This window comes from Eptatretus burgeri, chromosome 15, assembly GCF_056783735.1.
Source record: "Eptatretus burgeri isolate ZD-2024b chromosome 15, Ebu_testis_v1, whole genome shotgun sequence".
Lineage (NCBI taxonomy): Eukaryota > Metazoa > Chordata > Myxini > Myxiniformes > Myxinidae > Eptatretus > Eptatretus burgeri.
Genome location: NC_140975.1, coordinates 4,328,972 through 4,341,984, shown reverse-complemented (window position 1 = coordinate 4,341,984; position 13,013 = coordinate 4,328,972). Strand labels below are relative to the sequence as shown.

Here is a 13,013-nt window from a genome sequence, read left to right as displayed (position 1 = left end):
GGGTCAGGTCCAAGCAAACCTCGGGGAGCCAGTCTGTCCATTTCTGTGCACCCACGAGGAAGCACAAGGAGGGGGTTAAAGAAAAGGATCTCACATACATGAGACATCAAGGAGTTGGAAAGGTGATCAGAAAGCTGTATGGAAGGAGCAAACATAGAATGATCTTCCTGTTCTTAACTTTTGGACGATTTTTGGGTCAATGATGTGAAATGATGTCTACAATTATTCCCACGTTCTCGTGGGGTTGGCCCAAGTCTTTGAAGAATCGGCTGGCCAGGCCTGACGTGCCAGTAAATGTAGGGCAAGAATTTGCAATTTGTTCAAGATGCCAGCAATAGCTCACCAACTCCTCACAAAGGACACCTGGGATCTTTAACGTCCAACAAGAAGGATTAATGCTTACAGACAGAATTCCCAGTTTAACGGCCATCCGAGGAATTGCACACACATCGATGAAACACCGGGACAACGTCTATAGTTCGCTCGGGATTCGAACCCAGGCGAGGCAGCTTTGAGGTATGTGTACTTCTAATCTAGTGTCTCGTCCATCCCGTCAGCCCTAGTTAAAGGAAGCATTATTTATGCCAAATTTGACCCTCCCCTTCTTTTTGTCCATCTCCAGGATATTCCACACATTCTCCTTCCCTTCTTGATCTTTATTATCCCTTTCAAAGCTCACCTGAGCCTTACAGGATGTGCTACCCTATTGTTTGTGTTCTGTTTATTATTGTTATTCTTTGTCCCATTTTGAGCCTTCTTTTGCTTCTCTTATTTTCAAAAAAAACATCTGCTTTCTCAACAATCGTTGGTCTGATTGACACAAATTTTTCAAGGTAGGAGTGACCCCCCCCCCCCCATGCAGAATATTTTAATGATAATTGTGATGACATCGTAGGTCATGTGGTATGGCAGCCCTCTTGGATTAAACAAACAAAAATTTACATCTCAAATGTTTTTTTGTTTTTTAAACAAGGATAACAAGGAAATCCAGCACAGGTGGAGGCCATTCAGCCCATCATGCCTGCGCGAACACCACCCAACCCAAGATCCAAACAAAATTAAAAAAAAGTGTTTCATTAATGAAAGATAAAATATTTCATTTTTTTGTAGTTTTGTTTTTGTTTTTTGGGGGTATTTTTTGTTGTAATTTTTTTTCCCTTATTTTCCTCCCCTCGGAGAGGGGGCATGGGCTTGGTTAAAAACACACATCAACCACACAACCCCCCTTAACAAGACCCCCATCAACAGCACTCCATACACAATCACCCATCAATACTCAAACTACTTAAAAGTCTTATCAACATCCCCATACCCCTCTATCTCCATAACTTCCAGGTATCTATCTAATTCTAACTTAAACTTCTCTACTTTTTCTGCTGCCACGACATTTACAGGGAAACCATTCGATGCATTAACTACTCTCTGAGTAAAAGTCCCCTGCTTTGCTACCATCTTAACTCTCTTCTTTATTCTCAGGCAGTGGCCCCTGGTTCTGTCACTGTCTACTCTGTTGAATAATTCATCTTCACTTATTTTATCTTTACCTTTCATGATCTTTAACATCTCCATCATATATCATATCTCCTCGCAACCGCCTCCTTTCTGGTGTATAAAGCCCTGTCTCCTTCAACCGCTCCTCATAGCTGGGTCCAGCTAGGCCCGGAATCAATCTAGTAACCCTGCGCTGAACCCTCTCTATGGCATCTATGTCCTTCCTGAGTTGTGGTGACCAGAACTGCACACAATATTTGATATGTGGCCCTCACTAAATTCCTGTACAATGTTAACACCTCCTCTTTCAATTTATAAATGATCCCCCTCCGAATACAACCTAAAACCCTATTTGTTTTACATATATCTGCCTGACATTGTGCTGCCTGCTTCCCTCCCGTATCTATTTCCACCCCCAGATCCTTATCCTGTGTGACACGCTCCAAAAGTACCCCTTACATCCTGTAATGTCTATTTTCATTGTTCTTTCCCATCCCCAACACCTTACACTTGTTCATGTTAAATTACATCTGCCAAACTTTTGCCCAATCTATACAAGCATCAGTACTTTCCTGAATCTGATCACCACCCCCTCTGCTATCCCCCTCACCTCCAAGCTTTGTGTTATCTACCAATTTGGAAAGCTTACTCTTTACCCCACTATCCAAATCGTTGATGTAAATAATGAATAGTAATGGTCGAAGTACCGATCCCTGAGGTACCCCACTGCTTACATCCTCCCACTCACAGCCACTCTTTGCTTCCTGTCACAAAGCCAGTTTGTAATCCAATGAGCTACCTGACCAGCCACTCCACAACCCCTCACTTTGACTAACAACCTCCGATGTGGTACCTTATCAAATGCCTTCTTAAAGTCTCGACTTGTCTATACTATGTCCACTGCCTTTCCCTCATCCACCCAATCAGAAACTGCATCATAGAACTCTAAAAGATTTGTTAGACAGGAACTACCTTTGGTAAACCCATGCTGACTACATTTAATTAGTTTGTATTTATTTAAATGGTTCCTCATCCGGTCCTTAATTAATGTCTCCAACACCTTCCCCACAACTGAAGTCAAACTAACAGGTCTATCGTTTCCCATTTCTTCTCTGGATCCTTTATTAAATAATGGTGTTACATTTGCTGCTCTCCAATCCTCCGGTACCTGTGCTGACTCCAGGGAACTATTGAAACTATCCGTTAACATCTCGCTTACCAGCTCAGCCACCTCTCTCAATACTCTCTGATGCATATTATCTGGACCAGAAGCCTTATCTACTCTAAGATTACCTTACTGTTCCTTTACCTCCTCCACTCAAACCTGGATCTTCTGTAAAAGCCCTTCCTCACCTCCTCGATAGATACTCTCAGCTCTTGGTAATTCTCCTGACTGTTCTTGTGTAAAGTTGATGAAAAATACCTAGTTTCTCCACAAACTGGGTGAAAAAAACAATCCTGGACTAAAACTAGGAAATCCTCATCTGCTCTGCCCTTTCCCTGTTACTGGACCCAATCTACCCTTGGCAAGTTAAAATCCCCCACAATCAATACTCTTCCCTTACCACATGTCATTTTGAATTCTTCATGTACTCCTTCCTCCTCCTCCTCCTCCTCCTCCTCCTCCTCCTCCTCCTCCTCTTCCTTCCTACCCAGAGCCCTATAAAAGCATCCAACTAGTTTCTTCCTGTTTTTACAATCTCTAATCTCTACCCACACCGAATCCTCAACATTTATTTCTTCCTTAATGTCACCCCTTTCTCTTGATGCATTGCTGTCCTTTATCCAGATTACTACTCCTCCTACTATTCTCTCCTTCCCATCACACCGATACACCTTGTAGCCTTCGAATCCTGTCCTCCAGTTACTCTCCTCCTTAAACCATGTCTCACTCACTGCAACTATATCGTACTCCTCGCTATCTACTACTTTGGCTTCAAGCTCTTCCATCTTATTATTTAAACTTCTGGTATTGGTATAGAATATATTTAACTTTTCCCTTCCTGAAATTCTATTTTCTTGCTTGGCCTGACTCATCCCAATTACTTCATCCGTTCCTTCCTTTGTAGCATCTCCACCCTCCACTGACCTAAAAAAAGCCTCAATTCCTTCCTCAATTCCCACTGCAAACCTTGCTGCCCCCTTTCTATTTAACATCTGGCCATCATTCTGGAAACACTCCCTTTGTCCCCTAAACGATTCCCACTGCTTCCTAAATGTAAATCCTTCTTCCCGACACCATTCTTCCAGCCATTGGTTGACCTCTATGGCTCTGCTCATAATTTCTATATTGTTTCCTAATCTTGGGAGAATCCCAGAAAACATGACCTCACAACCCTTTGCTTTCAGCTGCTTACCCAATATCCTGTATCTAATTTTGAAAACCTCTGAGTAAACTTTCCCTAGATCATTCACACCGAGGTGTACCACAACCAACTTCTTCCTGCCATGACCCGATACAATATCGTTTACCCTTCCCTCAATGTCCATAACTCCCGCTCCATCAAAACTACACAGAATTCTGCTTTTACGATCCTTCCTGTGGAATGAAGAATCCACATATTTAATAATCTCAACACCCACAAAAACTGTCTCTCTCCCAAACCTCATGTCTACCAATTTATACTGCTGCACCTCTGCCACTGCCCGCACCCACTGCACCTCCACCACTGCCCACACATGCTGCACCTCTGCCACTGCCCGCCCCCATTGCACCGTCACTATCGCCCGCACCCGCTGCACCTCCACCACTGCCCGCACCCGCTGCACCTCCGCCACCGCCAGCCCCCCGTTACAGCATCACCACCTCCCGCCATCGTTTCACCGTCACCGCCTCCCACCCCCATTGCACCGTCACCCATCTCCATTGCGTCGTCCCCACCTCCCGCTCCCGTTGCACCATCACCACCTCCCGCCCCCATTGCACCGTCCCCACCACCCTCCCCGTTGCACCGTTCCCACCGCCCTTTCCCACTGCACCAGCACCACCGCTCCCCCCCCGTTACACCGTCCCCACCGCCCTCCCCGTTACACCGTCACCACTGCCCGCCGCCGTTGCACCATCCCCACTGCCCACCCCCATTGCACCGTCACCACCGCCCGCCCCAATTGCACCGTCCCCACCACCCTCCCCCGTTGCACCGTTCCCACCGCCCTTTCCCACTGCACCAGCACCACCGCTCCCCCCCCGTTACACTGTCCCCACCGCCCTCCCCCGTTACACCGTCACCACTGCCCACCGCCGTTGCACCATCCCCACTGCCCACCCCCATTGCACCGTCACCACCGCCCGCCCCAATTGCACCATCACCACTGCCCTCCCCCGTTGCACCGTCACCACTTCCAATATCCTCAGCAACCTCACTCCACAACCGTAACCAACAATTATTTACAAGTTTCTCACATTCTGCTACTTGCTATAAATTATCAATGCGTTCCTTCAACCCGGTAATAACCTTCCTCAAGTGGATGATTTCCTCACATTTCCTACAACAATAAGAACCCTCTGCTTCTCCCATTGTTGACTTAGCCCACATTGAACAACTGTTACATTTTACGAACTCCTCTTCCTTTGTCCTTCACTCTTTATTTACAACCTTCTTCACCCCCATCCTCCCAAGGCCCCAACTGACTTCAGGCTAAACTTATCACCAGGCCTCGCCCTGCTTCTCTCAATAAACGAACTCAACAACCCGCTAAAACTGTAATGAACATAACACGAAAAAATATAAGTACAGTTCCACAGATCCTGATACAAATCTCGATAACAAAATACACAAAACGCTTTAGGATTGGAAACTTAGCTTTGGAGGGACCGGAAGGAGAGCTCACCACCCAGTCGTCCTCATGCGCCGATCCCTGAACCGAAAATCCGAACACGAATTTTGATCGGAAAAAATTGAAACTTGGCCCATGACATGATACTCCCAATGGGGAATGAGGATCTTGTAATGATGACGTCATTGGTGAAGTTGTAGGCCAGCCATAAATGTGTAAACATAAATCCTTGGCCTAAAAATCTGAAACTTCATACACATAATACATGACCCAATGAGTATGAAACGCTTAATTTTATGACGTCATCCATTATGCTTTGGCAAGCATATTGTGGTTTTTTTATTTTTTAAGAAAAGAAAAATCTTCTTCTCCAGAACCACTTTAGAGATTGAAGTGAAACTGCACACAAATGATCAACTAGGCATGATGAATAAAGTTTGATGACTATGACGTTATAGGTCACATTGCCTGACAGCCATCTTGGATTTACCCTAAAACCTTCAAAATTCTTCTCCAGAACAGAGGGACAGATCGAGGTGAAACTTCACACACGTTCCCGAAGTCTTGGGGATACTCGGGTGTTCACAAATAATTGATAGGTCACGTGGTTTGGTGGCCATCTTGGATTGATCGAAAATATTAAATAATGTTTTCTCTGGAACCGCTCATCCAATCGAAGCGAAACTTTCCAAATACCATCGAACACCATTGCTGCATCCAGTGTGGAAATTATGACATCGTAGGTCACGTGGTGTAGTAGCCATACCGGAGAGAAAAACGAACCTTATCCAATTAACACATATGATCCTCTATCCAATCATGGGCGGAATTTAAATTTTTGATGCCATAGGTCATGTGGTTTGGCAGCCATGTTAAGTTTGAAAACCGAAACTTTAAAAACCTTTTTCTCTGAAACTGCTTTGATGGATCGATGTGAAACCTATTACATTACATGGAGCAAGGGTAGTGGATCACAACTGCAAAGTTTCAAATCAATCGCTACAGCGGTTTCCAAAATATGATTTTTAAAATATTTTCCTTGAACCAATTTTAAGGACCGCACCACGTGACTGATGAGGTCATTGTTAAATAAAATATTTGCAGGAACACTTTGTAGCCAATCACTAAGATTGATTCATTAATTGGTTGATTGGAGCTCTGTTTTAATTTTCGCGTGCGTCCGACCCTGAATATGTTTGAAGAAGAAGACGTCGGAATACAAATGGCCTTGTATTTTGAATGCAGACGGGCTTTCCATCTTGTATTTTTATTTTGATCTTCCTCTTCAAGTATTGATGTATATCATTCGCAATTCAGCATCTAAAAAGGCTGTCAGGAATATCCCATGAATTACGTCCCCTCCTCGCTCCTTACGCCACCGAAATGTATTTTCCCCAAAGCGGATGTGGACGGGCTTTGTGGGGACAGGATGGGTGGGCGCTTTCTAGTTTTATATAAACCTAAACCGGCATTACCTCAACTCACCGTTTTAAACCAATCACCACCCCGTCTGCCATGCCACGCCAGCTCTCCTGCCTCCCCCCCATCCCCCCGGGCAGGTGAAACTGGAATGTAATAGTGGGGATTAATGTACTGATGCAGCGGCATTAGAACAATAATAGCGAATACAGACTTGAGGGCTTGCCATTGGGGGAGGGGGGGGATGAAGGGGAGAAGGAAATTACAAATTTACCTGTGCAAAAAGTGCTTTAATCTCAGTGTTGCCCAGGTAAAAAAGGAAAATGTAATATCCTCTGCCACCACCAATAGGTGGCACTACACAGTATAAATTTACATGGACAATTCACACCCCCCCCTCACCCCTACACCACACGTGAGGCTGCGGCCACATAGCCTATGTTACTCCCCACACAAAGTTGTAATAGTACCCGAGTTTGGAGTTTGTAACTAAAAATGTGACCATGCATAAGGAACAGAGAGAGAGAGATATATAGAGATAAACAGACAGACAGACAGACAGAGAGAGAGGGAGACAGAGAAAGAGAGAGACAGAGAGAGACAGAGACATAGACAGACAGAGAGAGACACAGGGAGAGAGAGAAACAGAGACAGAGACAGATTTTTGCCTTTTGTCGGTATAGATTTGTAGATTTTACATGTCACCTTATAGGATGTTTCCGTTTTCACATTCTAGCCACTTTATTCATATTTGACATCATTAGATTGAAATTTCGGAAGAGAAGTGAAATTTCGGTTTCCTCATGTTTACGTTTAACCTATATGAAACATTATTGGTGAATGTTAAACGGTGAAATTTGAAATGCCCTTTGAGTTCCAATGAAGTGACGTCAAACGAATGGAATTTCATACAAATTGGCCCAAATATCGATAAGGAAACACCCTTTAAGATGATACGTAACTTGTTTCGGTTTTATTATGATGGTGAGGTTGAAAGAGGTTAAATACCAAACAAGGGTTGTGTTTTTGTGTATTTTTGGGAGAGATATCAAAAGGAAAATTTAAATTTTCGTGCAAACATGTAACCATAAAATGTCATGTGACCTTTCAACGGTAGCTTCGATTTTGGCAATATTGATATCAAAAGATGCGCAAGACTTGAGGAAACACAATCATAGAATTACACAACACAATCCATAGTGGTTGCGAAGTAATCTCAAAGTTTGTACAGGTGTCATATTGACGTCCCCCTCGCAGACGAACAGACACATCACAAATCTGCTTATTAGTCGGTCCTCAGTTAAACAGCTGATCACCACTACTAAGCTACCTCTCAGTAAAGGTTATCATGTGGAATTATATCCTCGAGACATAGACTAATTGAAAAATCATCGTCAGGTGTTGCCACCCAAGATGGTACCAATAAATTAAACGTCGGTCTTGATCCATGGACCACTTTCCTAAAGCGTGTTGAAGAACCCCCACAATATGGCCGATTGTGCACGGCACGTGGATGTGATTGGATAATATCCGTTTGATTGAAAGAGCCCACGGGAACCCTCTTGAACCCACCATGGGATGTTCCTTTCATGTGCATCACCTCCCATTTCAATAGGTCACTCCAGGAGTCTGATGCCGAGAGTGGAATGCGTGCTGGAGATCGGGTTTGTTTGACTCACGAGCTTCAAATGTCCCATCAGTAGCTGTACGAACACTGGTAATACAGGTGTGTGCAAAGAGGGCATCTGCCATGCCATACGTGTACGTAGTTCGAGGTACACGCATCACCGACGAAAGAAGTGCACAATAGGATGTCCACGTGACATCATCATTACTGGAATGTCACCAAGTCTGGACGCGAGACGGTGGAGGCCCAGAACCCTGGCAGTGGCTCCCTCACCATCGATCGTGTGGATCGCACATTGCCGTTTCCATAAGGATTCCGTGATATTGTCTGGACCAGCACATCCTGGCCCAATTCCAAACACCCATGTCCGATGTGTGTTTGTGTAAATCGCATCACATTGCTTGAGGACCTCGATGATTGAATCAAAAACTCAACAACAGGGTTGAAAGCCTTCGTAATGGAAAGACAAATGCTATCCCTGTCACTAGATCATTCTCAATCAATCACTCTCATTGAACCAGCGAGAAATTTGTATCGAGTGACTATTAGTACTCAAATGGTGACTTGAGGAAGACATTTTTCTCTTTGAAGATACGATTTCGTTTCTTGGCAGAACAGCAGAGAGGGTCGATGTGGAGGTACGCACACTCGTCTCTAAGCTGTCGAACCTGGGTTTGAATCCCGACCGAGCTATAAACTGTCATCCAGGTGTTTTCCAGCCAGGGTGATTCATCAACGTGTGGGTGCTGTCCTTTGGATGGATGCTAAACAAGCGTCCCATCTGTTGGCATTACTTAGTGGATGATCAAGACCCAACGTTGTCCCTCGCGAAGAGTCAGCGAGCTATCACCGAGAGCCTGAACAAATTACAAATTCTTGCCCAAACGAGAGAGTTCATAGAACACGATACTTCAGCGTCGCTTCAATTTTAATAAAGTAATGATTTCAACAATCGTTGAAAAAAACATCCGGAGGTGTATTGCTATTGATATGGTCCAGAAGCAGTCCCAAGCAGCACCCTCATACACTGTACTGTAAAACTGGACGTTCTTGGGAGTATTATGAAGGCGAATTGTGTTGTACAGTGTTCAGGTTTTGTAATTCGATTTAAATAAAGGTTCAAAGAGGTGTAAAAGTGTATAAATAAATTAATTCCGGAATTTACCGCCATTTTCCCCAGTGTCGATAACGTCACCCAATCGAACACGTTGCGTTAGTTATTCGTTCCTGTTGTTTGTGTCCTTTATAACATCCTTTAAAACAGTAAGTTTCCTGTTTGAGATGATTTTCACTTTTGTTTCACTGCCAGGCAAGGCAGACGGGCCAAAAATATTATCTCGCTCCTCTCTGCGTACATGGACAAATCCAGGACAAATTCAAACGCAAAGTTCGGTAAAATGAAAGACCCGTCTTCCTATTCATGTTCATAATGTAACATTCGATTTAAATAAATTGCTCTTCGATCATAAAATGACAATCAGAAACGGATAAGATGGACCGACAGACGGATGGACATGAACCAATTGCTTAACCCCGCTTTTCACTCCGTGTGTGTGTGTGGGGTAACGACTGAGCCAACCCCACAAGCTTCTCCTGGCCAACCCCACAAGAACGTGGGAATAATTGTGGCCATCATAGAAGAAGTAGAAGTAGTAGAAGTGTGAGCATATCACCCACATGGTGGAATGGTGGAGGTGGCGGGTGTGAAATGTGGAACACGACATTTAGATGTGATGTCACAGCCCAAAAGTGCATCAGTAAAGCAGTTTAATCAGCACCGCGTCATCGTGACAACCGGTAACGGGTTTGACCTGGTGGAAGTCTCGTGATAGGTACGCAGATGTGCACACACAGCTCCAAGCAGGAGGTAGGACCGTGCAGGTGTGCACCTTCGGGTGTTCACCTGTTCGTTTGACGAGTGAGGTTGTGATGAAAGTTTTCATTTGATGTACACTTGCAATGATTTAAATGAATAAACTTCTGGGTTCTCAGACTTTACCATTAACCTGACTCAAGGTGAGGTTTGCGCGTGAGTTTCACGTCTTGCAGTTCAACGTGAACCATTTTGCACATCTCTTCTGGAATCCTCAAGGCTTTTAGTCCAATCCCTTTAACAGACATCAATCGTGGTCTCGTTAGAAGTCCACAAAAATTGCTCTCATAGTTTTCGTGAGTTTTCCACAACTTTTCGTGAGTTTTCCACAACTGACGTATGAATGCAAGACGAGGCGTTTGCACATGCGTGGTGGAGTGTATGTGTTTACACCGACTCGGATTGGCTCGCGGGGCGCTTTTAACCTGCCGTTGCTATAAACACGAAATGTGTGATTAAAATCGTCTTTTAAACATAACTTTCAGCATTTAGACGAAAGAGTGGCAATTTTTTAAATTGTTAACCACAATTGTTCTGTTCCTGAATGCAAATCAGACTCACGGAAATATAGAAATACAAGAACTCTTTATGGATGAGAGGTACCAGGTTCCTACCTTTTCCTGTTTGGACATTGTAGAGTCAGCAGTGGGTAAAAAAAAAAGCACACACACACAAACGCACACAATGTGGGTCGGTGCAAGACCCGAGTGGATGGGCGTGTGCAAGTCCACTCGGACCGTGCACCGACCCACCTGGTCGTGAGCTTGCGGTACGGGTAGCTACCCCTTCGGCGAGCTGAGAAAGTTCTCCAAGTCTTTTGTTGTGCCGACGCACAGCCCTTCCAATCAAGTACTTTCCAAGTATTTTCAGCTTCTTTCAGAAGCTTTGTGATCCAGTTTAGGGAACAATCCTTCGTTTGCACGCGTACACGGCATACTTGTTGTGCCCAAACACCGCCGTTTCAAGGGGTTTGCCCACATGCACACCGAGCATCCTGGCGTGGATTACATTGGGGTTTTCATTGAACCTCTTTGAGAACACAAAAATTTCAAACAATAAGTGCATCATTTTGGTATTTCTAGAGAAAGCGAAGTTCAGATAAACAGCAAATGAAGTTTTAATTACTTGAGCTCACACTAAGGGTTCAGAGAGGAATCTCACAAATATTTTGGGAAGGTTTGGCAACGCAAGGAGTCCTTATGGAGGGAGAACGAACCACATATTACATCAATATCATCTCAACCACGTGGTCTACATGGAGAATAAAGCGATGGAAAAAAATGAAGGATCATTTCTGTGAAATTATCAACATATCATGGAGGTATTCAAAATGGCTCTTTTCACCTTTGCGAAACACCAAATAGCAAAGAGCACAACAGATGATGTGATTGGACCAGCACTTTGACAAGGAGCCCAAGACATCAATCAAAATCATGTCTGAAGGCAAATTCTGTAAAGGATAGATCGTTGGGTCTTCACAACATTTTTATTATCACTCGATGACCCTTTACTCCGACAACTCCCCCCTCCCCCCCCCCCCCAAAACACACCAGCTTACCTCATTGACCAGAAACTGCAGGTGTGTCACTTCACATCCAGCCTCGTGGTGACAGTGGCAGTCCACCCCTGGTCGCCCAAAGCTGCTCAGCCATTAAGGTCCATGCAGGTGACGTGTACAAGGTGATCTAAAACATTACCGATGTATCTCTGAAGAAGCTCGGATCATGTCTGACTCCGACGCACATTTCCCACAACACTCTCATGGTTTTCACACATCGGGTACCTGCCGTGAAGAGGACTTTCCGTTAATAACCAATGAATAATACCAGATGGAGGGAATTCATATCCCTGGACATGCATTCCCCATTCGCAGGTTAAAAGGGGTGCGAACTATAAACCAACCACGAGCAGAGAAAGCAAATGTGAACGAAGGGACAATGTAAGGTATGAATGGAAATATCAGTGGTGGTGTGTACTCGAACTCTCCTCTCATTGCATGTTAGTGGTGGTGTGTACTCGAACTCTCCTCTCATTGCATATTAGTGGTGGTGTGTACTCGAACTCTCCTCTCATTGCATATTAGTGGTGGTGTGTACTCGAACTCTCCTCTCATTGCATGTTAGTGGTGGTGTGTACTCGAACTCTCCTCTCATTGCATGTTAGTGGTGGTGTGTACTCGAACTCTCCTCTCATTGCATGTTAGTGGTGGTGTGTACTCGAACTCTCCTCTCATTGCATATTAGTGGTGGTGTGTACTCGAACTCTCTTCTCATTGCATATTAGTGGTGGTGTGTACTCGAACTCTGCTTTCATTGCATGTTAGTGGTGGTGTGTACTCGAACTCTCTTCTCATTGCATATTAGTGGTGGTGTGTACTCGAACTCTCCTCTCATTGCATATTAGTGGTGGTGTGTACTCGAACTCTCTTCTCATTGCATATTAGTGGTGGTGTGTACTCGAACTCTCCTCTCATTGCATATTAGTGGTGATGTGTACTCGAACTCTCTTCTCATTGCATATTAGTGGTGGTGTGTACTCAAACTCTCCTCTCATTGCATATTAGTGGTGGTGTGTACTCGAACTCTCTTCTCATTGCATATTAGTGGTGGTGTGTACTCGAACTCTCCTCTCATTGCATATTAGTGGTGATGTGTACTCGAACTCTCTTCTCATTGCATATTAGTGGTGGTGTGTACTCGAACTCTCCTCTCATTGCATATTAGTGGTGGTGTGTACTCGAACTCTCTTCTCATTGCATATTAGTGGTGGTGTGTACTCGAACTCTCTTCTCATTGCATATTAGTGGTGATGTGTACTCGAACTCTC

The 13,013-nt window shown here is 44.4% G+C and overlaps 1 protein-coding gene across 4 annotated transcripts in view; it reads right to left on the bottom strand.

Annotated features, from left to right (window-relative positions):
* Positions 1-13,013, bottom strand: part of LOC147011351 (syntaxin-binding protein 5-like) — a 197,496-nt gene that overhangs the window by 120,972 nt on the left and 63,511 nt on the right. For all 4 annotated transcript variants that reach the window (XM_085858353.1, XM_085858352.1, XM_085858355.1 and 1 more), the window contains one exon: positions 11,746-11,827. In XM_085858353.1, coding sequence (XP_085714479.1) covers positions 11,746-11,827 — 82 coding nt within the window. The remainder of the gene's footprint in view (positions 1-11,745; positions 11,828-13,013) is intronic.